Genomic DNA, 22412 nt, shown 5'->3' with positions numbered 1-22412 from the left:
TTTAACAAATTCATCAACACTGACAAAATTAATTACAATAACTATTCTGAAAGATGTGTACTGGGCACCTGGGTGGCTTAGCTGGTTAAGCATCTGCCTTTGGCTCAGGTCAGGATCCCAGGGTGCTGGGATCGAGTCCTGCATTGGGCTCTCTGCTCAGGCAGGGAGTCTGCTTCTCCCTCTGCCTGCTGTTCCCGCTGCTTGTGCTCTGTCAAATAAATAAAATCTTAAAAAAAAAAAAAAAAAAAAAAAAAGAGGGCACCTGGGTGGCTCAGTGGGTTAAAGCCTCTGCCTTCAGCTTGGGTTATGATCCCAGCTGGGGTCCTGGGATCGAGCCCCACATTAGGCTCTCTGCTTAGCAGGGAGCCTGCTTCTTCCTCTCTCTCTGCCTGCTTCTCTGCTTACTTGTGATCTCTGTCTATCAAATAAATAAATCTTTAAAAAAAAAAAAGAAAAGAAAGGAAGAAAGAAAGAAAGTAAAACAGAAAAATGTGTATCATGTAAATAGAACTCGCATCCAAGTCTTCCTAATGTCAAATATTGGTATGGAAAAGGGCTGAGCTAGAAGATGAGATTTAGACCTCTGAGAAAAACTAAGGCTGGCCAAAATTATAAAGTAGAGGAAAATCTAGCTGATCTGCCAGAAACAGCCTGAATTATAAACAATGACAAGCTTGTCAAAATCTGGGTTAAGTTCTAGTTCCAAAAATCTGACAAAAACATTTAATGAAAGCATGCTGTGTACCACAGCTAGGTGCTAGGAATATGCTGTATAAACCAAGACATGCTACTCAAAAAGGAAGGAGAGCTATATCAGCTAGTAACTGAAATACTACGTGGTAAGAATTATACTATAACTTTATATCAAGTATCATAGAAATGTGGATGAGAAAGCAGAACTGAATTAGGAATGGGAGAACAGGCAGGAAAACATAGGTCAGGATAAAACCATCAGCAATATAAGCAGGGAGGGGAACAACCAGAAAAAAAGCCCAGTGTGTAGGCCGAATGTGTTCTGCCTCAATATGAAATCAAGGCATCTTATTAGAAAACAGTCTCTAGCCCAGTGGTCTCTCTCTAGTGGGTGTGTGCAAACTCATGAGTGCAAAAGATGATCCACTGGGATGCAGGGAAAAGACACTGACTTCTCTTTAGTTTTTAACTAAAAAGAGTAGGAAAATTAAGATTTATGAATTTAATGTATGGACAGAACTGGCACCCTTATGAGGTTTCATGCCAGCTGATCACTGCCAGTATTCAAGGTATCAGAGGAAAGAGTGACATCCTTGCACGTGGACGTAACATCAATTCTTTTCCATCATGGTAAAACATACATAACAAGAAGCCCAGCAGCAGTAAGCACATGCACACTGTTGTGCAACTGTATTAATTTGTAGCTACTAGAGCATAATAAAATAAGCAGCTTAAAAAGATTCCTATAAAGAAACAATGTTATTAAAATAATACTAATAATGCAATCACAACTGAACTTGTACATGGCAGAGCTAGCACTTCCCCTATTCCTCTTACAGGCGTTCTTTAGCTAGGATGAAGTTCATAGAAAATTCATCAGCTCTAAAGAAGATGGTCTCCCAAATTAAAAAGTATTAAGGTTATTCCAGGGGAGGGTATGTGCTATCGTGAGTGCTGTGGAGTGTGTAAACCTGGCGATTCACAGACCTGTACCCCTGGGGATAAAAATACATTATATGTTTATAAAAAAAAAAATTGGAAAGGGAGGCGAACCATAAGAGACTATGGACTCTGAAAAACAACCTGAGGGTTTTGAAGGGTCGGGGTGGGAGGTTGGGGGAACAGGTGGTGGGTAATAGGGAGGGCACGTTTTGCATGGAGCACTGGGTGTTGTGCAAACAATGAATACTGTTACGCTGAAAAAATAAATAAATTTTTAAAAAAAGTTAAAAAAAAAAGTATTAAGGTTATTCCAAACGTGAATGCATACGGCCTATCACTGACCAACCTCACAGTAAGTGTATATTGTACATCAAGAGTCTACGAACTATTTGGACTCTGCCAAATCCAGTCCACGTCTGCTTCTGTAAGTAAGTTTTACTGGAACAGCCATACATGTTTGTTTACATATTGTCTAAGGCTACCTCTGTGCTACAAAAGCAACAAAAAGTACTTAAGACAGAGACCTATGACCTGCAAAGCCTAAAGTGTTTAACATCTGACCTTTAACAGAAGTTCGCTCACCCTGCTCTCCATCATGCCTCTCTGAGGTATTCTTTTTGGTTACTATAAGTTTCTTTTTTTCAGCTAATGACTTTTCAGGCATCAAATTTTAAATTTTTTAATTAACTGAGCCCAGGATCAGTTCTTTGAACCTCTGTTTCAATAATAATAATTAGTAAGAATAATAACAGTAAGTGTGTCACTGAACTACTGTCTTTTGTTAAGATTTTATTTGAAAGACAGTGCATGAGCACAGGCTGGGGGAGGAACGGGGAGAGGGACAATCAGACTCTCAGCTGAATGCAGAGCTCAATGTGGGGTGCTCCACCCTGAGAGCATGACCTGAGAGCCCCAATCAAGAGTTGGAAACCTAACTGACTGAGCCATCCAAGTGACCCCTAAACTACTGTCTTTCAACTCTACACTCAATCTTCACAGTGCCAGGCTGGAACTCTAAAACTACAGTTTTCTTTCCTTAGCTGGCTGCCGGTTAGCTTCCACTACCAGCAGTAGTTACCTGGAGAGAATGGAAGGAGGAATGAGAAGGGACTTCCTCCTTGTTTGCTTGCTATCTGCACCAGCACTGCCCTGCCAGCTGGTTCCAGTCTCCAGTTTTTCTTTCTGACTGGTGTAGACAGAACAAGCTTCACTGCAACTCCCTGGAAGAACCACCAGTGGCTCTGGGAAGCCTGTTCTCTGAATGTCCACGTTCTGACAACAGCAACCTCTTCCCGGCTTCCTCTCCCTCAATGTCTCCTTTTGCTTCTTTGGTCTTCTGAAACCTACTTAACCAATTCTATTAAATCTCGTCTGAAATAACTAGCATGGTTACTATTTTCTTTAGTGGTATATCAAGATCTAAAAAATTAATGACTCACAGCTAATTACTCTTCTAACCAAATGTTAATGTTTAATGAGCAAAAAAGTTCTGAACCATTAATAAAATATTACTTAAAAATTGTTATTTAATCCTTTTTAATTTGTAAAAGTAAAGAACTTTCTGAATTACAGACAGACATACATACAGAGAAATAGCACTTACAGCTCCAATTCTAAAGTCTCAGACATGGGCCAAGAGTAAACACACACAGACCAGTCTAGAGGTTAAAGAGCCCATCTTCTCCCAGTGTGGATGGAAGTCTTAATTGACTGGAACTCAAAGTAGACAAATAGACAAATAGAAAACATTAAAAGACTAACCTAATTCTCTGTTAACAGTCTCTAATTTGACAAAGTAGGTATCTAAAAACAATCCCCTAACAGAGGTCAAGTGATCAAACCATAAAGGCAAACCCCTAATCACCGTTGCTACCAATGAGGGGGGACGGCTTAGCTATAAACAAACCAAAAGTGAAGAAATACACAAAATTAGTCAAAGGGGAAAATACTAAAGAAACACAAAGTCAGAGTCTACTGCGGCTCTGGATTCATCCCTGGGAACCAAGAAAAGATGCAGCCAGGCTTGAGCTGCTCAGAAGTGCAGCACTGATTTTTATTTTTACAGCTTTACCGAAGTATAATCAGTATACAAAAACCTGTACATACTTTATGTATACAACTTTAAAAGTTTGGACATATTCAAACACTTGCTATACCATGCCTGTAATCACTGTAATAAACCTATCCACCACCTCCCATCACCCCCCAAAAAGTCAATGACTCACAGTTATTCACTGTTCTAACTATTAATTTTTTAATAAGCAAAACATTTTGAACCATTGAGCCAAATTTAAACCAGTATCACTGTAAAGGTTTACTCCGTGTTTATCTAGTTTTTAATTTGTCCTTTTGTGTCTTGTATCTGATATATACATATAGTATGCATGTATGACAGAAAAAAATAAATTGATGAGCCACTTAAGAGTTGTCAATGTCACAGGAATGTTCAGTTTTAAAAGAGGAAGTACAAGAAACCTAATGAAATAATATTATGAGTCAAATATTTCATGCTTATTTTTTTTTAAGATTTTATTTATTTGACAGAGAAAGAGCACAAGTAGGCAGAGCAGCAGGCAGAGGGAGAAGGAGAAGCAGGCTCTCTGCTGAGCAGGGACCCTGATGCGGGCTCGATCTCAGGACCCTGGAATCATGACCTGATGAGCCCAAAGCAGCTACTTAACCAACTGAGCCACCCAGATGCCCCCACTTCATGCTTATTTTAAGGCACTATACAGGCCAAAGAGTAATTTGTTTGAAGCTGAATATAGTTTATCTGAAAGACACAAATGGGGGGGTCTCCATGAGTATCTTCATTTCAGCGAACTGCACCTACAATCATACCACTGCTTACTGAATCCAAAACACATTTCACGGGGCACCTGGGTGGCTCGGTCATTAAGCATCTGCCTTCAGCTCAGGTCACGATCCCAGGATCCTAGGATTGAGCCCTGCATTGGGCTCCCTGCTCAGTGGGAAGCCTGTTTCTCCCTCTCCCACTCTCCCTGCTTGTGTTCCCTCTCTTGCAGTCTGTCAAATTAATTAATTAATTAATTAATGGGGGGGCCCAAATTTCACTCAGGAGGAAATTCTGATAAGCATTTTTCTGTATTTGTTCAAAAATGTTCATTAAGCATCTGCTGTCCACCAGCATCTGCTGTCCACCAGCATCTGTGCTAAGTGCCAGAGAGTCAATGGTGAACAATATAATGTGACCCCGGTCCTCTCCTGTTACTCTCAACCCCTTCACGATCACCCCCAATCACTTCTACAAACCCGACCATCAAACTGTTACATCTTCCACCATGTACTTTCAGTAGGCCCTTGCCACAGATAAGCAATTTTAGAGTTTTGCCCTGTAAGCAGACTCTGCTGTTGCCTACCCAACATCCATACCTCTTTACCTTCAGAACAAAACCCATTTTTGTTCAGATAGATACAATGCCCTCCTCTCAGGTGAAGGAATGGATTAGTTTCTGAATCAATCATGTGGTGCTCATGCCAACAACTGATTTAAGCATGGGCATGAGAAGAATACTCGTCAAGTAGACAGGATTGGGGGAAGGGCAAAGGGTAGCTCTTGCAGCAGGTTTTTTGTTTTGTCTTTTTTTTTTTAAGATTTTACTTATTATGTCAGAGAGAGAGCAAGCGCACAAGCAGTGGGAAGGGAGAAGCAGACTCCCCGCTGAGCAGGGAGCCCGATGGGGTGCTAGGTCCCAGGACCCTGCGATCATGACCTGAGCCGAACGCAAACACTTCACTGACTGAGCCACCCAGGCATCCCAGCAGTTTCCGATAAAGGTTTTCTCACTCCTAAAGAACTTCTGATTCTCAATCAGGGGCAATATTACCCCCATGGGATATCTGACAATGTCTGGAGACATTTTTGGTTATGACAACTGGTGGTGATTGGGGAGTGCTCCCGGCATCTAGAAGGTAGAGTCCACGGATGCTGCTAAACATTCAACAAATGCACAGGACAGTCTCCCACAACAACAATTATCTGGCCCAAAATATCCAGAGTACTGAGGTTAAGAAGCCCTGCTAAAGAGGATACCCTGGAAGAGACAGTGGCTTCTCTCCTTCTAAAGAATCTAGATGAGACACACAGAACTACTGGACCCAGCTAGTTTCAGTCTGAGGACAAAGCCAACACACAGAGGAGTGCTTCAGAGAGACAAGACTGAAGGCCTAATTGTACTATCCCCGGAAACATCCCAACTCTGGACTTCACCTATGACATAATTTCTGTTATCTGAGCCAAGAAGTAGGGTTTCTATTACTAAATCAGAGCACCCTGATATAATCCACTTGTACATGAACATTTACCACGAGTTTTTTCCCAAAGATGACTTCATAATTACACTTTAAAGTATCATTAAGGCATTAGAAAGGCGAGAAAATAGTTAAGATGGTTATTACTGTCTCCATTTACTAACCAAGAGCAGAGGAAGACACTAAGGACTCACTCCACTTGTCATCTTGCAGAGCCTATGTACCTGGCACCATCTTAGGCTTTGATAGACACATTTTCACAGTCTGCCTTCCAAACAACCCAATTAAAATCAGCATTCTACAAATGAAGAAACTAAGGATGCTCCAAACTGATAGGGCTAATAAATGTCTGAGTTGGGTTTTGAACTCTGAGCTGTCAGATTCCAAATTCCAATTTGTGGAAACAAGTAGGGAAACCATAAAACTCTGATAGACCCAGGCAAAATTAAAAGAATGAAAAGACGATCACATCTAGGAAATGAGCACATAAGGTAAAGGCAAAAAACTTCTTCAGTATAGCACAAGGCTAAAAAGGAATTCAAAAGGAATAGGAAATAAGCATTCCTTTTTTAAAAATAACTTTTTAGGGGCGCCTGGGTGGCTCAGTGGATTAAGCCGCTGCCTTCAGCTCGGGTCACGATCTCAGGGTCCTGGGATCGAGCCCCGCATCGGGCTCTCTGCTCCGCGGGGAGCCTGCTTCCTCCTCTCTCTCTGCCTGCCTCTCTGCCTACTTGTGATCTCTCTCTCTGTCAAATAAATAAATAAAATCTTTAAAAAAATAATAAATAAATAAATAAATAACTTTTTAGGGGCACCTGGGTGGCTCAGTGGGTTAAAGCCTCTGCCTTCAGCTCGGGTCATGATCCCAGGGTCCTGGGATCGAGCCCCACATCGGGCTCTCTGCTCCGCGGGGAGCCTGCTTCCTCCTCTCTCTCTGCCTGCCTCTCTGCCTACTTGTGATCTCTGTCAAATAAATAAATAAAATATTTAAAAAAAAATAAAAATAAAAATAAAAAAATAAAATAAAAATAACTTTTTGGGGGCGCCCGGGTGGCTCAATGGGTAAGCCTCTGCCTTCGGCTCAGGTCATGGTCTCAGGGTCCCGGGATGGAGATGAGACCCACGTCACGTCGGGCTCTCTGCTCAGCGGGAAACCTGCTTCCCCCTGTCTCTCTGCCTGCCTCTCTGCCTACTTGTGATCTCTCTGTCAAATAAATAAATAAAATCCTTTTAAAATTTTTTTTAAAAAAATAACTTTTTGTTAACAAATGTTCATGGTGGGGCGCCTGGGTGGCTCAGTGGGTTAAAGCCTCTGCCTTAGGCTCAGGTCATGGTCTCAGGGTCCCGGGATCGAGATGAGACCCACGTCACGTCGGGCTCTCTGCTCGGCGGGGAGCCTGCTTCCCTTCCTCTCTCTCTGCCTGCCTCTCTTCCTGCTTGTGATCTCTGTCTGTCAAATAAATAAATAAAATCTTAAAAAAAAAACAAAACAAATGTTCATGGTAATGCATAAATATATAGAAAATTCCAGATACTCACTTAAAATTTTGACGTTTCCTTTTAGTCAAAAATATGCATCCATCTTTTTTTTTCTAAGATTTTATTTATTTATTTGACAGAGAGATCACAAGTAGACAGGCAGGCAGAGAGAGAGGGAAGCAGGCTCCCTGCTGAGTTCTGTTTCATGAAAGATTTCTCCAAATATCTTTTTTTTTTTTTTAAGATTTTATTTATTTATTTGACAGACAGAGATCACAAGTAGGGAGAGAGGCAGGCAGAGAGAGAGAGAGGAGGAAGCAGGCTCCCCGCCAAGCAGAGAGCCCGATGCAGGGCTCGATCCCAGGACCCTGGGATCATGACCTGAGCGAAAGGCAGAGGCTTTAACCCACTGAGCCACCCAGGCGCCCCTCCAAATATCTTTTTATATGATTTTTTATAGGTTATACCCTATTGATCTACACCATACCTACTGCTGAGTTTTTTGTTTGTTTTATTTATTTTACAGCGAGAGAGAGAGAGAGAGAGATCACAAGTAGGCAGAGAGGCAGAGAGAGAGAGAGGGAAGCAAGCTCCCTGCCCAGCTGAGAGCCCGATGCAGGACTCGATCCCAGGACCCTGAGATCATGACCTGAGCAGAAGGCAGCGGCTTCACCCACTGAGCCACCCAGGCACCCCCTACTGCTGAGTTTTTAAGCTATTTCTCACTCGTATTGTTACAGACTCAGCCCAAACACACCACCCTGATTACTGCAGCTGAAAGATCATCCCCACTGGACTGCCTGCAGCGGTGCCGGTGCCGTTCAGCTGGCACTTGCCTTATACCACCTACTTTGTTCTGCAGTTATCTGTGTTCTTACTCTAACTCCCCAAGGACACCGTAAGCCAGCAGAGGGCAGAACCATGTCATTCAGACCTTCACCCAATTCTATGCCTAGCCCACCATAAACACACAAATCTGACAGCTGTATCAGGCGCCTGGGTGGCTCAGTGGATTGGGCCGCTGCCTTCGGCTCGGGTCATGGTCTCGGGGTCCTGGGATCGAGCCCCGCATTGGGCTCTCTGCTCCGCGGGGAGCCTGCTTCCTCCTCTCTCTCTGCCTGCCTCTCTGCCTACTTGTGATCTCTCTCTCTGTCAAATGAATAAATAAAATCTTTAAAAACACACACACAAAAAAAAACACACACACAAACACAAACCAAAAAACAACCCCCCAAAACAACAAAAGTTAGGAGTCTAAAGAAGTCACAAAAGAAAAGCCATCTTGAGATTAACTATGGGAAAGAAAGGGATCTATCAAAACTGTGCGTGACTGAAAAAGATAGGAAGATGAAATTGTCAACAGTAATACAAGAGGGAGCATAAGGCAGGGGCTTCAGAGGAAAGGAGTTCAGCTGTGCCCACTAGGAAGTGACAATGAACTATCCCAGATCTATCACAACAGATGAAGATAAGTAATTAATCAATTTAAGAGAAGACAGGGTAGGGCGCCTGGGTGGCTCAGTGGTTTAAGCCGCTGCCTTCGGCTCAGGTCATGATCTCAGGGTCCTGGGATCGAGTCCCACGTCGGGCTCTCTGCACTGAAGGGAGCCTGCTTCCCTCTCACTCTCTCTGCCTGCCTCTCTGCCTACTTGTGGTCTCTCTCTGTCAAAATTAATAAATAAAATCTTTAAAAAAAAAAAAAAAAAAAAGAGAAGACAGGGTAAAAGCAGCAAAATGGGAAGCCATTTTTGGCTCAGCTTAAAGACTCTACAAACACCACTTCCAACCAAACCAGAGTTGTGCCTTTAAAGTATCAGGTGTTTTTCCTTATGCTCTGTCTAAAGACAGACTTTACATTCACTCGTTTGACAAATATACACTAAGGACCAGCTATGTTCCAAATACTGTCCAGAAAGTAGACAGTGGAAAAAAACCTCCAAGAGGAAATACCGACATCATAGGTCAGCAAGAAAAAGAGAAGACAAAATAAAGTAAACGAAAGGCAGGCCAATATGCTTAGTTGTCTTCCTATTCTTCCTTTTGCTCACAGTGAATACAAATATTGGGAAGTCCTGGGTGAATAAGTGGTCTCAATACTTGGGTTACTCAGCCCAAAGGTCTTGGCTCTGTATTTAAAATGGCCTCTGGCCACTAAGAGAGAAAAGCACTTCCCTTGGAAAAGATAAACAGTGCTTTGCAGATTTCTTTACCTTTCAATTATAAGGGCCAAATATGTGTTAAGACTAGAGGCTGGCCGCCTTCCTGTGCCATTTTGCTGCCAGCCTCTGGCACAAAAGCCCTTTGGCCAGGATAACTTAACAACAAACCCATTGTTGTGTAACCCTCACAGCCACTTATTTATTGGTTTTTGTCACACACATATTGTGAAGGGGAACTTTGTCCTGCAGTTAGCACGCTAAAGGGCACATGAAGGTCAAACTGCAAATGTTTTAATGTCAGACTCAACAGGCTTCACGAGGAAGTGACTGAGAGCATCTGGGGCCTTCTTTTCAACTCCCCAAATTCCAGGCCTTAGTAATCAGTCAACTTCCTGGGCTCCAGCAGCAGCACCAGGGTTTTCAAGCCTGTTGGATGAAGCACACCAAGGAGGTTAACTCACAATAGGACCTCAGGAGGACCATAAAAACTTTCTAACCTCAGATGGTGCGGTCCCTGTTACACTGAACACACTATACACAGACCTGTATCCTTAGCTGGTCTCAAATGGTTTTGCCTCTACTCCTCAGCACTCATGTTCCATTCAGCCACATGACAAATATTCTCAGTGGTCAGTTCAATGGCCAAGGTCACAGGAACTACCCTCCATAACCACTCCACATATCCACACAACCTAAAGAAGAGATTAAAATCTGCTTGTGCTAAATCTCTCATCAATGTTGGATTAGGTAACCAGAACCAACAAATCCTCTACAGCTCATCACTAACCTTGAAAGAACACTAAAAACTAGAGAGATTATTATATTCCTATCCTTTATCAATCTACTAGTCTCAGTATCAACGCACATACACCAAAGAAAATTCTACTTACATATCTCTAATGAGAAAAATACTTAACTTCCATTTTTTCATTCATTGATGAGAAAAACACTGATAATCTACATTACAACTACAGTGGGAAAAAACCACTCTATTTTCTTGGAATCCTTAAAATGCCACATAAAATGCAAAGTTTCTGGCAGACCAGTCTACTAAGTGAACTCAGGGTTCACTGAACAAATAAAGGCAACTCTACCTTCCAACACAAACCAATTCTGAGCCACATCTCATCATCAGATTCCCAGGCCACAGACATTTTCCACACTAACCTGGATTCAAAAGAAGTTCTCTGAATTAGAATAACATTTTTAATGTTTAATGTTTAATGAATAACCTCTTTACCTTATTTATGTGCATTTGAACACCAACCAGCAAAAGCAGAAGAAACATCTACCAGGGAATGTTTTTTGAGAGTGACCCCACTTTTTTACCAGTGACGTAGTAAAGATCAAATAAATTATTTGTTTTGAACTTAACTGCACTCTTTCAAGAGAGTTGGTATAATTGTTGGTAAGGGGGGAAAAATTAGAAAGACAGTCTTCCCGTAACATCCAGCAATCACACTCCTAGGTATTTACACAACTGATCTGAAAACTTAAGTCCACACAAAACCCACACAACAAATGTTTATAGCAGTTTTATTCATAATCACCAAAAGCTGGAAGCAACTAAGATGCCCTTTGATAGATAAATGGATAGGCAAACTTTGACACATCCATACAGTGGAATATTGTTCAGCAATAAAAGGAAATGAGCTATCCAGCCACAGAAAAACATGAATGAATCTTAAACACACACTAAGTGAAAGAAGCCTGTCTCAAAAAGCTACATACTGCATGATTTTAATTATGTGATATTCTGGAAAAGGCAAAACTGGAGAAATGGTGAAAGGATCAGCGGTTGCTGAGGTGGGGGAGAGGTCGTGGAGGATAAAGGGGAACGACTGAAATGGTGAAACAGGGATCCTGTACAATACTGTAATGATGGATACAAGGCACTATATTTGTTAAAACCCAAAGAACTTAAGAGCACAAAGAATACGCCCATGGGACACCTGGGTGGCTCAGCTAGTTAAGCGCAATCCCTGCCTCAGGCTCCCTACTCAGTGCAGAGTCTGCTTCTCCCTCTCCTCCTCCCCCAGCTCATGCTCTCTTTCTCTCTCACTTTCCCTCTCAAATAAATAAAATCTTTAAAAAAGAATTAGCCTTAGTGTATGCAAATTTTTAAAATACCATTGAGGAGGTGGGAGGATCCCAAGACAGACGGCAGAAGGGGACAAAACAATCTGCTACAAATGTACAAAAAAAGTCAATGAAGGGAGTGTGGGTGCAGGTTGTTAACTCTCATAGTGCTATATCCATGCAGAATGGAACCATTTAAGCCAATGGATGGCAGATAGTAGGAGACAGATCTCTCATTGTTAGAGTGAGAAGTTACACATTAAAAAAAGGAGGCAGCTAGAATGATGCAACATGGTAATGAATTAGAGTTGGACACAACCATATGAACTCACATTTAGCTTAATATAGTACAGAAAGCATATAGAAAATAATAATACATACACGTCTATACATGTATACAGATACCTATTTCCTTGCTCTGTCAGCCAAAAGGCAACACCCAGTAGCAATGAGCACATCTAGCACCCAGATAGTGGCTTATAATACCATTCTCCAATAAAAGAAACAGGGCTCCCTGGAGACATGGTTGATTCTAGGGTAGGGTAGGAAATAAAGAAGATAAACCTGGATAGAGCATCTTGTACTGCCAGAAAGTAGAGAAGTAGTAGGGGAACCCCCCCCCACAAGAATGGGGGAATGTCAACGGAACACAGGAGCTAACTAAAACAGCTACCAGTTGCGAAAACAGAAACAATTTGAGCACTAAAATAAAGCAGTGATGAATTATAACCCAAGGTAGAAGATAACTACGAGTCCTTACTGATAAAAAATAAATAACTGAGTAAACAGGGGAGAAGAGACAAATCTCTGATGTAGAAGAATTCCGAATAATTTATGCAGATATGCTGCATATCTTTCCACTCCTTAGGTTTGGACTGCACACACAGACGTCCTTCCAATATGAAAGGGGGTGGGAAAACCTCACAGAGGAGAAATTTGACACACACATTCCCACAGCCCAGATACCAAGGTCAACATCAAGTCATAAACCATATTGCTATCACATGCCCTTAATACGATATGATGAGAATAACTTATCACCTTGGTCTTCCTCCCCCAAACACATAACCCAATCTAATCATGAGAAAAACATCAAATACCAATGGAGGGATATTCTACAAAAAACCTGACCAGTACTCATCAAAATAGTCTAGGTCACCAAAACCAATCAGAGTCCGAGAAACCGTCAGAGGCAAGAGAAGATTGACTACTAAATGTAAAGTGGTGTGCAGGACAGAAGTCTATAATGAGAACAGGTAATGAGAATGAAATACTGATTTTAATTACTAATAATATATCAACATTGGTTCATTAATTATAACAAATCTACCTCAGTAATGTAAGATGTTAATAACAGGAGGAAAAAATATTTAGGAAAAAATTGCTAATGAAGGTTGTCTCCAAGCACATGAGACTATAAACTGCTTGAATATTTGAACTTTAAACAAACAAGTCCATGTTTTTGGTAAAGAAAAAGAGCTTTTTAAAATGAGATAGGGGCACCTAGGTGACTCAGTCAGTTGAGTACCCACCTCTTGGTTTCTGTTCAGGTCAGGTCATGATCTCAGAGTCCCAATTCTGGGCATGAAGCCTGCTTAAGATTCTGTCCCTCTCAGACGAACCATGAGAGACTGTGGACTCTGAGAAACAAACTGAGGGTTTTGTAGGGGAAGGGGTGGGCAGTTGGGTGAGCCTGGTGGTGGGTATTATGGAGGGCAAGTACTGCATGGAGCACTAGGTGTGGTACATAAACAATTAATCTTGGAACTTTAAAAAAAATAAAATTATAAAAAAAAAAAAAAGATTCTCTCCCTCTCCCTCTGGCTCCTCCTTCCTCTCATCCTGCATACACAGGCATGTGCAAGTTCACTCTCTAAAATATAAATAAACAAATAAATGTTTTTTAAAAATTAGAAAGGGAGAGTAAAGCAAAGTCGTGAGGGTTAAAGTTGAAATGGAAAGAACAAATTTTCTTTTCTTTTTTTTTTTTAAGATTTTATTTCTTTATTTGACACACAGAGAGAGATCACAAGTAGGCAGAGAGGCAGGCAGAGAGAGAGAGAGGAGGAAGCAGGCTTCCTGCTGAGCAGAGAGCCCGATGTGGGGCTCGATCCCAGGACCCTGAGATCATGACCTGAGCCGAAGGCAGTGGCTTAACCCACTGAGCCACCCAGGCACCCCAAGAACAAATTTTCTATCCAAGCATTCTACAGTTTTTTCCAAGGATACCAAAGTAACAATTCAATTTCACTCTCAAGTTTTCAATTATTGTCAATTTAGACAGTTTTTTTTTTTTTTTAAGATTATATTCATTTGAGAGAGCGAGAGAGCACATGCACAAGCAGCGGGGAAGGGGAAAAGGAGAGGCAGATTCCCCACTGGGTGGGGAGCCCAATGCGGAGCTTGATTCTAGGACTCCAGGATCATGACCTGGGCCAACTGCAGACACTTAACTGACTGAGCCACCTAGGTGCCCCGATTCAGACAGTTACCTAAGCAATGAAGGAAAATGTCCAGGAATATTTTTTTTTAATTTCCAAAAATGTTTTTTAAGATTTTTATTTATTTGACACAAAGATCACAAGTAGGCAGAGAGGCAGGCAGAGAAAGAGGAAGAGAAGCAGGCTCCCCACTGAGCAGAGAGCCTGATGTGGGGCTCGATCCCCAGTACCCTGGGATCATGACCTGAACCAAAGGCAGAGGTTTTAACCCACTGAGCCACCAAGGCGCCCCTTAATTTCCAAAATTTCAATAGCTTATTCACAAAATCAAGGCATCTTCAAAACTTGAAACTGTTGGTCCCTAAGACAGATGCCATACAGATTTTGGTGAATGTTATACTTCACTTTTTTTTTTTTTTTTTAAGATTTTATTTATTTGACAGAGAGAGACAAAGCAAGAAAGGGAACACAAGCAGGGGGAGTGGGAGAGGGAGAAGCAGGCTTCCTGCCAAGCAGAGAGCCCGATGCGGGGCTCGATCCCAGGACCCCGGGATCATGACCCGAGCCGAAGGCAGACAGACACTTAAGGACTGAGCCACCCAGGTGCCCCATACTTCACTTTTTATAACCTTGCATGTAACATAACTGAATATGCTAAAGAGCAAACCACATTCTAGTGAATTACCTATGGTTCCCTAGTGATTAAATGGCATTCAACAATTTGTTAGTGCCAAACAAAACTGGGCAATCAATACACCTATGCATTTCCTCCTTGATGTGTCAGTAAGGACAGGGAATACAGCAAATTTAAAACTGTAATCTGTTAGAAACTATCTGATCACAGAGTGGCATAGGCCAATCCCTTCCTGTCTTTTTTTTTTTAAGATTATTTATTTATTTGACAGAGAGAGAGAGGGATCACAAGTAGGCAGAGAGGCAGGCAGAGAGACAGGGGGAAGCAGGCTCCCCGCTGAGCAGAGAACCCAATGTGGGGCTCGATCCCAGGACTCTGAGACCATGACCCGAGCCGAAGGCAGAGGCTCAACCCACTGAGCCACTCAGGCGCCCCGCTTCCTGTCTTCTTGAGGATGGAAGTCAAATCACAAGTTATTCAAAAATGCCCTGGAACAGGGGCGCCTGGGTGGCTTAGTGGGTTAAAGCCTCTGTCTTCGGCTCAGGTCATGATCTCAGGGTCCTGGGATCGAGCCCCACATCGGGCTCTCTGCTCCACGGGGAGCCTGCTTCCTCCTCTCTCTCTGCCTGCCTCTCTGCCTAGTTGTGATTTCTCTCTGTCAAAAAAAAAAAAAAAAAAAAGCCCTGGAACAGCCACATGCTCAACTCAAACATCACTACTTCCATCAGTTACCAGATTGAAGTTAATAATGACTTTTGTCTATGTGAACTCCAGGCAGGTCACTGGCTTTTCTTGAAGGAAGTTAAGTGGAGGGAGAGGGCAAGGAGCTGATGTGAGTCTCTAACAACTTATTTTCCTTCCCTTAATATCCTGAGGGACTAGTCCTGCATGAAGTCGATCATGCTGTATTTTTGTGAAGCTCTGCCAGCATCCTTTTTTATGAGGATAATAAAGAATTTCTTTAAAGAACAGCAATGGATAAGAGCTTATAGGTCTGAAACACAAGGTTAAGAAGAAACATCAACTTGATGCAACTTACAAGAGTTGTGCCGACGGCGGAAACTTTTGGACTGACTCAGGGACTCCGTGTGCCGGTCCACATAGCTCTTTGAGCACTGTTGCTGCTGTGGGGAAATGGCAACATCTTGACTCTTCACGTCTGTCCTCTTAGGGATATTCTGAGGGGCACTGCTGGAAGAGGCTGGCTTCTTCACCAGTTTGCCCGTGCCATTCTGATTGATACCCACTTGGTACCCAACACCAGATGGGCCTAATTCTGTCTGATGAAGGTCTCCAAAATGTTGGTTTTCTCCAGGACCTGGTATCTCCAGAATTTTTAATTCCGTAATGTCACCTGCCCTGAAATACACAAAAGAATCCAAGTCTCAAAACTGTAATGGTGTCATAACCAATGTTTGTAAGAACATACTTCCCAATAACCAAAAGGTACAAACCCAAGTCCCCCCGTAAGATGAATGGATAAACAAAATATGGTACACACACACAGTGAAGTATTTACTCAGCCTTTAAAAGGAGGGAAATTTTGACACATGCTACAATACGGATGAACCTTGAACTATTTCTAAGTAAAATAAGCCATCACAAAAGGACAGTGATTAAATGATCCCACTTACATGAGAAATCTAGAACTGTCAAATTCATAGCGAAAGAAAGTAAAAAGGTGGTTATTAGGGCTACAGGAAGGGGGATTGTAGTTAGTTTACAGGGTATGAAGTTTCAGTGTGGGAGGATGGAAAAGTTCTCGAGATAGAGAGTGGTGACAGTTGCCCATTATGTGAATGTACTTAATGCCACTGAATTGTACACTAAAAAGTGGTTAAAATGGTAAATTTTTTTTTTAATATTTTATTTATTTGACAGAGAGACATCACAACTAGGCAGAGAGGCAGGCAGAGAGAGAGGAGGAAGCAGGCTCCCCGCGGAGCAGAGAGCCCGATGCGGGGCTCGATCCCAGGACCCTGGGATCATGACCTGAGCCGAAAGCAGAGGCTTTAACCCACTGAGCCACCCAGGCGCCCCAAAATGGTAAATTTTATGTTGTGGCTACCTTAGCACATTAAAAAATAATACAGGCAATGTAAAACACACACACACAAAGTCTAACAGTAATAAAAATGATGAAACTGGGATCGATAGCAACCAGCTACACTTTTGCAGACCTGTGGTTTTTTGTTTTTTTCCTAACTGAAGTGTAGTTGATATACAATATTGCATTAGTTCCAGGTGTACAACATAGTGATCTGGTATTTATATATACCATGAAATAATCACCAAAGTAAGTCTAGTGACCATCTGTCACCATATAAAATTATTTTATATGCTGTACTTTACATTCTTATGACTTATTTGTAACTGGAAATCTGTACCTCTTAATCCAGGGCTCCATTTCATTGAAGTATCAGAGGCAAAAGTGAGAAAAAGTAGTAGAATACTTAAAGACAAGGCTCAGCAACAACAGTCAAGTCACACAGCACCAGCCTTTAAAGAGACCTATTATTGGGGCGCCTGGGTGGCTCAGTGGGTTGAGCCTCTGCCTTCGGCTCAGGTCATGATCCCAGGGTCCTGGGATCGAGCCCCGCATCGGGCTCTCTGCTCCATGGGGAGCCTGCTTCCTCCTCTCTCTCTGCCTGCCTCTCTGCCTGCCTCTCTGCCTACTTGTGATCTCTGTCTGTCAAATAAATAAATAAATAAAAATCTTTAAAAATAAAGAGACCTATTATTAATCACAAAACTATCACCAGCATCTTAGATTTTCAGAATGCCTAATAGCGTTTTTTTCATTCATTCACTCACTTTGTCATTCAATAAGTGTATATACAGCACTTACTATGTGGTCTGCCCTGTGCTAGGAATGGACAAGATAGAGATAAAAACCAACACATGCCCAAAACGAACAGTCTGGTCAGTGGAAAAAACAAGTTGACAATCAAAAGTGTTAAATACTGTGACAGAAGTGTGTACAGGGGGCCAAAGAGCCTAAAAGCAAAATATGTAAGCTACTTTGGCAGAAATCGATGAAACATTTAAACAAAGTCTGAGCAGGGAGGGAAAATAAGAGCTGGCCCAGCAGTATAGCAGGGGCTGGGGCGGGGGGCTATCACAAACCAAGGCTCAGAGACTGAGAAAATGTGGCCCACCTGAGGAAATGCCAACATCATGTTGTTACTAATGGGAAAGATGCTTGTGGAAAGCCACCAAGAGGTAAAGCTGTGGAGATAATCAGGGACTAGATCATAATCACATTAGATTTTTCTGGTGACTATAGAAAAGGTGGAAAATTAGAGGGAAAAACACCCAATAGGAGACCAGGCGAGAAATAAGAGAGGATAAACAGGACCAGTGATAGTGCAAAGGGAGAGGAGAGGATGAACCCAAGAGACATTTGGAATCCACAGGGTTTGGTGACTAATTGAATATGATGAACAAAGAGAAAGAAGGATTTACAATGATTCTAAGTTTCTAATTTGCAAAGCTGTAATTAGCCACCAATTAAGGGCAGACCTTTGGAAGAAGAAACCTGCAGATGATATAATGAGCTCAGCTCTGAAATTCTTAAATGTAAGATATTTTCTGGGATATCCACCTGGAAATGGCCAATAGACAAAATAAGTGTCTGGAGTTCAGATAATGGGTCTTTTTTTTTTTTTTTTTTTCAAAGATTTTATTTATTTATTTGACAGAGAGAGATCACAAGTAGGCAGAGAGGCAGGCAGAGAGAGAGGAGGAAGCAGGCTCCCCACGGAGCAGAGAGCCTGATGCGGGGCTCGATCCCAGGACCCTGAGATCATGACCTGAGCCGAAGGCAGCGGCTTAATCCACTGAGCCACCCAGGCGCCCCGCAGATAATGGGTCTTAATTAAAGATCTGGAGATCTTAATTAAAGATCTGGAGACTCCAGGCGCCTGGGTGGCTCAGTGGGTTAAGCCTCCTCCTTTGGCTCAGGTCATGATTTCAGGGTCCTGGGACTAAGTACTGAGTCGGGCTCTCTGCCCAGCAGGGAGCCTGCTTCCCCCTCTCTACCTACTTGTGATCTCTCTCTCTCAAAAAAAGAAAAAAAAAAAAAAAGATCTGGAGTCTCATTAATGTGTAAGAAGTACACATGAAATGGTCTAGGGAGATTACAGACTAAGAAAGGCTAAAAAAATAACACCTGAATAAACCAATCTTAAAAAGTGAGTAGAAGAAAAGGAATCTGGTGCCAGGGGGGATGTAAAGGAATGGAGGAATACATGGAAAGAAAACCCAAAGGGATGACAGAGAAATTAAAGAGGGCACTTCAACACTTAGGGAGCATCTGACTAAGGGTAGCATTAAGACACTGCCACTGAATTTCGCTATTCGGTCATTTATAACCTTGGCAAGAGCTCATTCAAGCAAGATGATAAAGTTAGAAGAAAGATAATTGTGGGGTTAAGGAAGGACTAGAGAATGAGGCCACAAAGGAAATGAAAGCAGACTGTTTTGCTCTGAAAAGAACTGTGGGTATAAAGAGAAGGGAAATGACAGGGCAACACCTAATGGCAAACACCAACGTGTGGCAGGTGTGTGGGTGTGCGTGTGTATAAGTGGATGTGGGTGTGTAGGAGGGTGTGACCTGTCGGGGAAGGCTGGGAACGTTAGAATGCAAAGAGGAAAATGAGGTATGAAGGTTGAAAATGAAGACACAAAAGAGAGAACAGTGTCAAAGGAGACGGAAAAGGATAGTATATAAAGCATATGGGATAAGGGTATCCCTAAACACAGAGGGTATGCCTTCTATTGAGACTTCAGAAGGGGTAAGATATTAAGAACGGATACTCCTAGAGAAAGGATTAAGTGAAGGTACTGTTCAGAAAGTTAAGGAAGCTCTTGCCTGACCGTTTTGTTGTTGTTTTTGTTGCCATTTTAACCTGACAAACTGGTGAAAAGAGGGATGTGAAGACAACTGAACTTGAAATCTGCAGGCAAACACTAAAACACACATGTTCCTGTAACTAAGGACATCAGCTATTGGTGACAGTGTGCTTCTGGAGATAAATTAAGACACAAATCTACAAAGAGAGATACATTAATGTGGGGGTGGGGAGATCAGTAAAGGCCTATAATAAAAGCCAAAGAAAATAGAAAGCTTATTCCAAAATTGACCCATTTAAATAAGAATATTGAGGGCCTGACAGAGCTAAGAAAAAGGTTTCACAAACCCTGATTCGTAGCTGAAAGCTAATTACCACACAAAGTCTATACTGAAACAGCAGCTAGACTATGAGGGTTAAGACTGCAAAATGGGGCGCCTGGGTGGCTCAGTGGATTAAGCCGCTGCCTTCGGCTCAGGTCATGATCTCAGGGTCCTGGGATCGAGCCCCACATCGGGCTCTCTGCTCAGCAGGGAGCCTGCTTCCCCCTCCCTCTCTCTGCCTGCCTCTCTGCCTACTTGTGGTCTCTTTCTCTCTCTCTGTCAAATAAATAAATAAAATATTAAAAAAAAAAAAAAAAAGACTGCAAAATCTCACCCCTGACAAGACGCTACTCAAAAGCAGCCCTATGCAAGAGAATGTCAGCAACTGGACCTAGATTCAAGCTCCACAAACCACCAGATTAGATTTGAAGAAATCAGTCAGGACACTCACCTGAAGGTGACTTCTGGCACGAGGCACTTCACTCCATTGTGGAAAGGCCGGGTGAGAGAAATGGTCTGGCTGATCTGATCCACGGCTGATACTCTTCCCTGATAGACACCTAAGCTATCTCCGCAGTTGATGGACACAATACTGCCCAGCCAATCTGTAGCCATGTTTCTGATGTAAGACCACTGTAGAGAAAAGGAGTCATGTAAATCTTGAGGAACCGAGAAAATTTTCATTAAATTCAGCAAATATTATGTCAGGATCTGAACCTTAGTAATACATATTCTGGGGGCACCTGGGCTCAGTCCATTAGGCATCTGACTCTTGATTTTGGCTCAGGTTGTGGGATAGAACCTGGGGTCATGAGATAGGATCCTGCATTCAGTGGGGAGTCCGCTTGGGATTCTTTCCTTCCCCTCTATCCCTCCCCGCCTGGCCCCCCTTCCTGTGTGCATGCACGCTAATACATAAATCTTCTTATTTATTGTAAAGATTTGGGGGGGCACACACACGCACTCATGACTAGGGCGTAGGGCAGAGGGAGAGGGAGAAGCAGACTCCCCACTGAGCAGGGAGCCTGAGACAGGGCTTGATCCCAGTTCTGGGATCATCGTGACCTGAGCCAAAGGCAGATGCTTAACTGACTGAGCGACCCAGGTGCCCTAACACATAAATCTTTAAAAAAAAAGAAAAGAAAAAATACTGCATATTCTGTCACATCCTTAACTGAAGTAGTAAAGTATAAAAAATAAAACTTTTGGGGCATCTGGGTGGCTAAGTCATTAAGCGTCTGCCTTCAGCTCAGGTCATGATCCTGGGGTCCTGGGATCAAGCCCAACATGGGCCCCCCTGTTAGACAAGTCTGCTTCTCCCTCTCCCTCTGCCTACTGCTTCTCCTGCTGTGCACTTTCTCTCTGATAAATAAATAAATAAATAAAGTAAGTAAGACTTGCGATGGGAATGCAAACTGGTGTAGCCGCTGTGGAAAACAGCACGGAGGTTCGTCAAAAAATTAAAAACAGAACTAAACTACCTATGATCCAGTAATTGCACTACTGGGTATTTACTCAAAGAGTAGGTATGGTGTTTATACACACACACAGAATATTACTTGGCCACAAAAAAAAATAAAAAAGAAAGAAATCATACCATTTGCAACAAGATGGATGGAGCTAGAATGTATAATGCTAAACAAAATAAACCAGTCATGAGGCACCTGGGTGGCTCAGTTGGTTAAGTGTCTGCCTTCAGCTCAGGTCATGATCCCAAAGTCCTGGGATTGAGGCCCATGTCTGGCTCCTTGCCCGAGTCTGTTTGTCCCTCTCCCTCGGCCCTCCCCACCCCATTGCTCTCTCTTGCTAATAAATAAATAAAATCTAAAAGAAAAAAAAAAAGATAAACCAGTCAGAGAAAGACAATTACCATAACTTCGATCATATATGCAATTTAAAAAACAAAACAAGGAAAGCAGGGTGGAGGGAGGGAAGAGATCAGATCAAAAACAGACTCTTAACTATAAAGAACAAACAGACAGTTGCCAAATAGGAAGTAGGTGGGAGATGGGTGACATAGGTGAAAGGATCAAGAGTACACTCATCTTGATGAGCTCTATGTATAGAATTGATGAATCACTATGTTGTACACCTCAAACTAGTATAACCCTGTATGTTAACTATACTGGAATTGAAAAAAAATTTGTTTTACTTTTTTTAGTAGGAGCATGCATATTAGTGAATAAAAATAACAATGAATTTTATAAATGCTTTAAAGAACAAACAGTAAAGATAAAATTTACCTAGACATCAAATCACATAAATTATGCAACTATTTTATAGCTAAATCAATTTTGACAAGAAAATGGGAGGAATCAGGGGCGCCCGGGTGGTTCAGTGGATTAAGCCGCTGCCTTCGGCTCAGGTCATGATTTCAGGGTCCTAGGATCGAGCCCCGCAAGCCCCGCATTCGGCTCTCTGCTCCGCAGGGAGCCTGCTTCCTCCTCTCTCTGCCTGCCTCTCTGCCTACTTGTGATCTCTCTGTCAAATAAATAAAATCTTTATAAAAAAAAAAAAAGAAAATGGGAGGAATCAGT

At 42.3% G+C, this 22412-nt stretch overlaps 1 protein-coding gene across 2 annotated transcripts in view; it reads right to left on the bottom strand.

Moving 5' to 3' along the window:
* Positions 1-22412, bottom strand: part of EDC3 (enhancer of mRNA decapping 3) — a 61980-nt gene that overhangs the window by 23866 nt on the left and 15702 nt on the right. For both annotated transcript variants that reach the window (XM_046008244.1, XM_046008243.1), the window contains exons 2-3: positions 20327-20508; positions 15739-16058 (exon numbers count right to left, since the gene is read on the bottom strand). In XM_046008244.1, the coding sequence (XP_045864200.1) occupies positions 15739-16058; positions 20327-20490 (484 nt within the window). In that variant the 5' untranslated portion in view covers positions 20491-20508. The remainder of the gene's footprint in view (positions 1-15738; positions 16059-20326; positions 20509-22412) is intronic.

Source organism: Meles meles, chromosome 6 (genome assembly GCF_922984935.1).
Source record: "Meles meles chromosome 6, mMelMel3.1 paternal haplotype, whole genome shotgun sequence".
Lineage (NCBI taxonomy): Eukaryota > Metazoa > Chordata > Mammalia > Carnivora > Mustelidae > Meles > Meles meles.
This window is presented reverse-complemented; position numbering and strand designations above follow the sequence as displayed.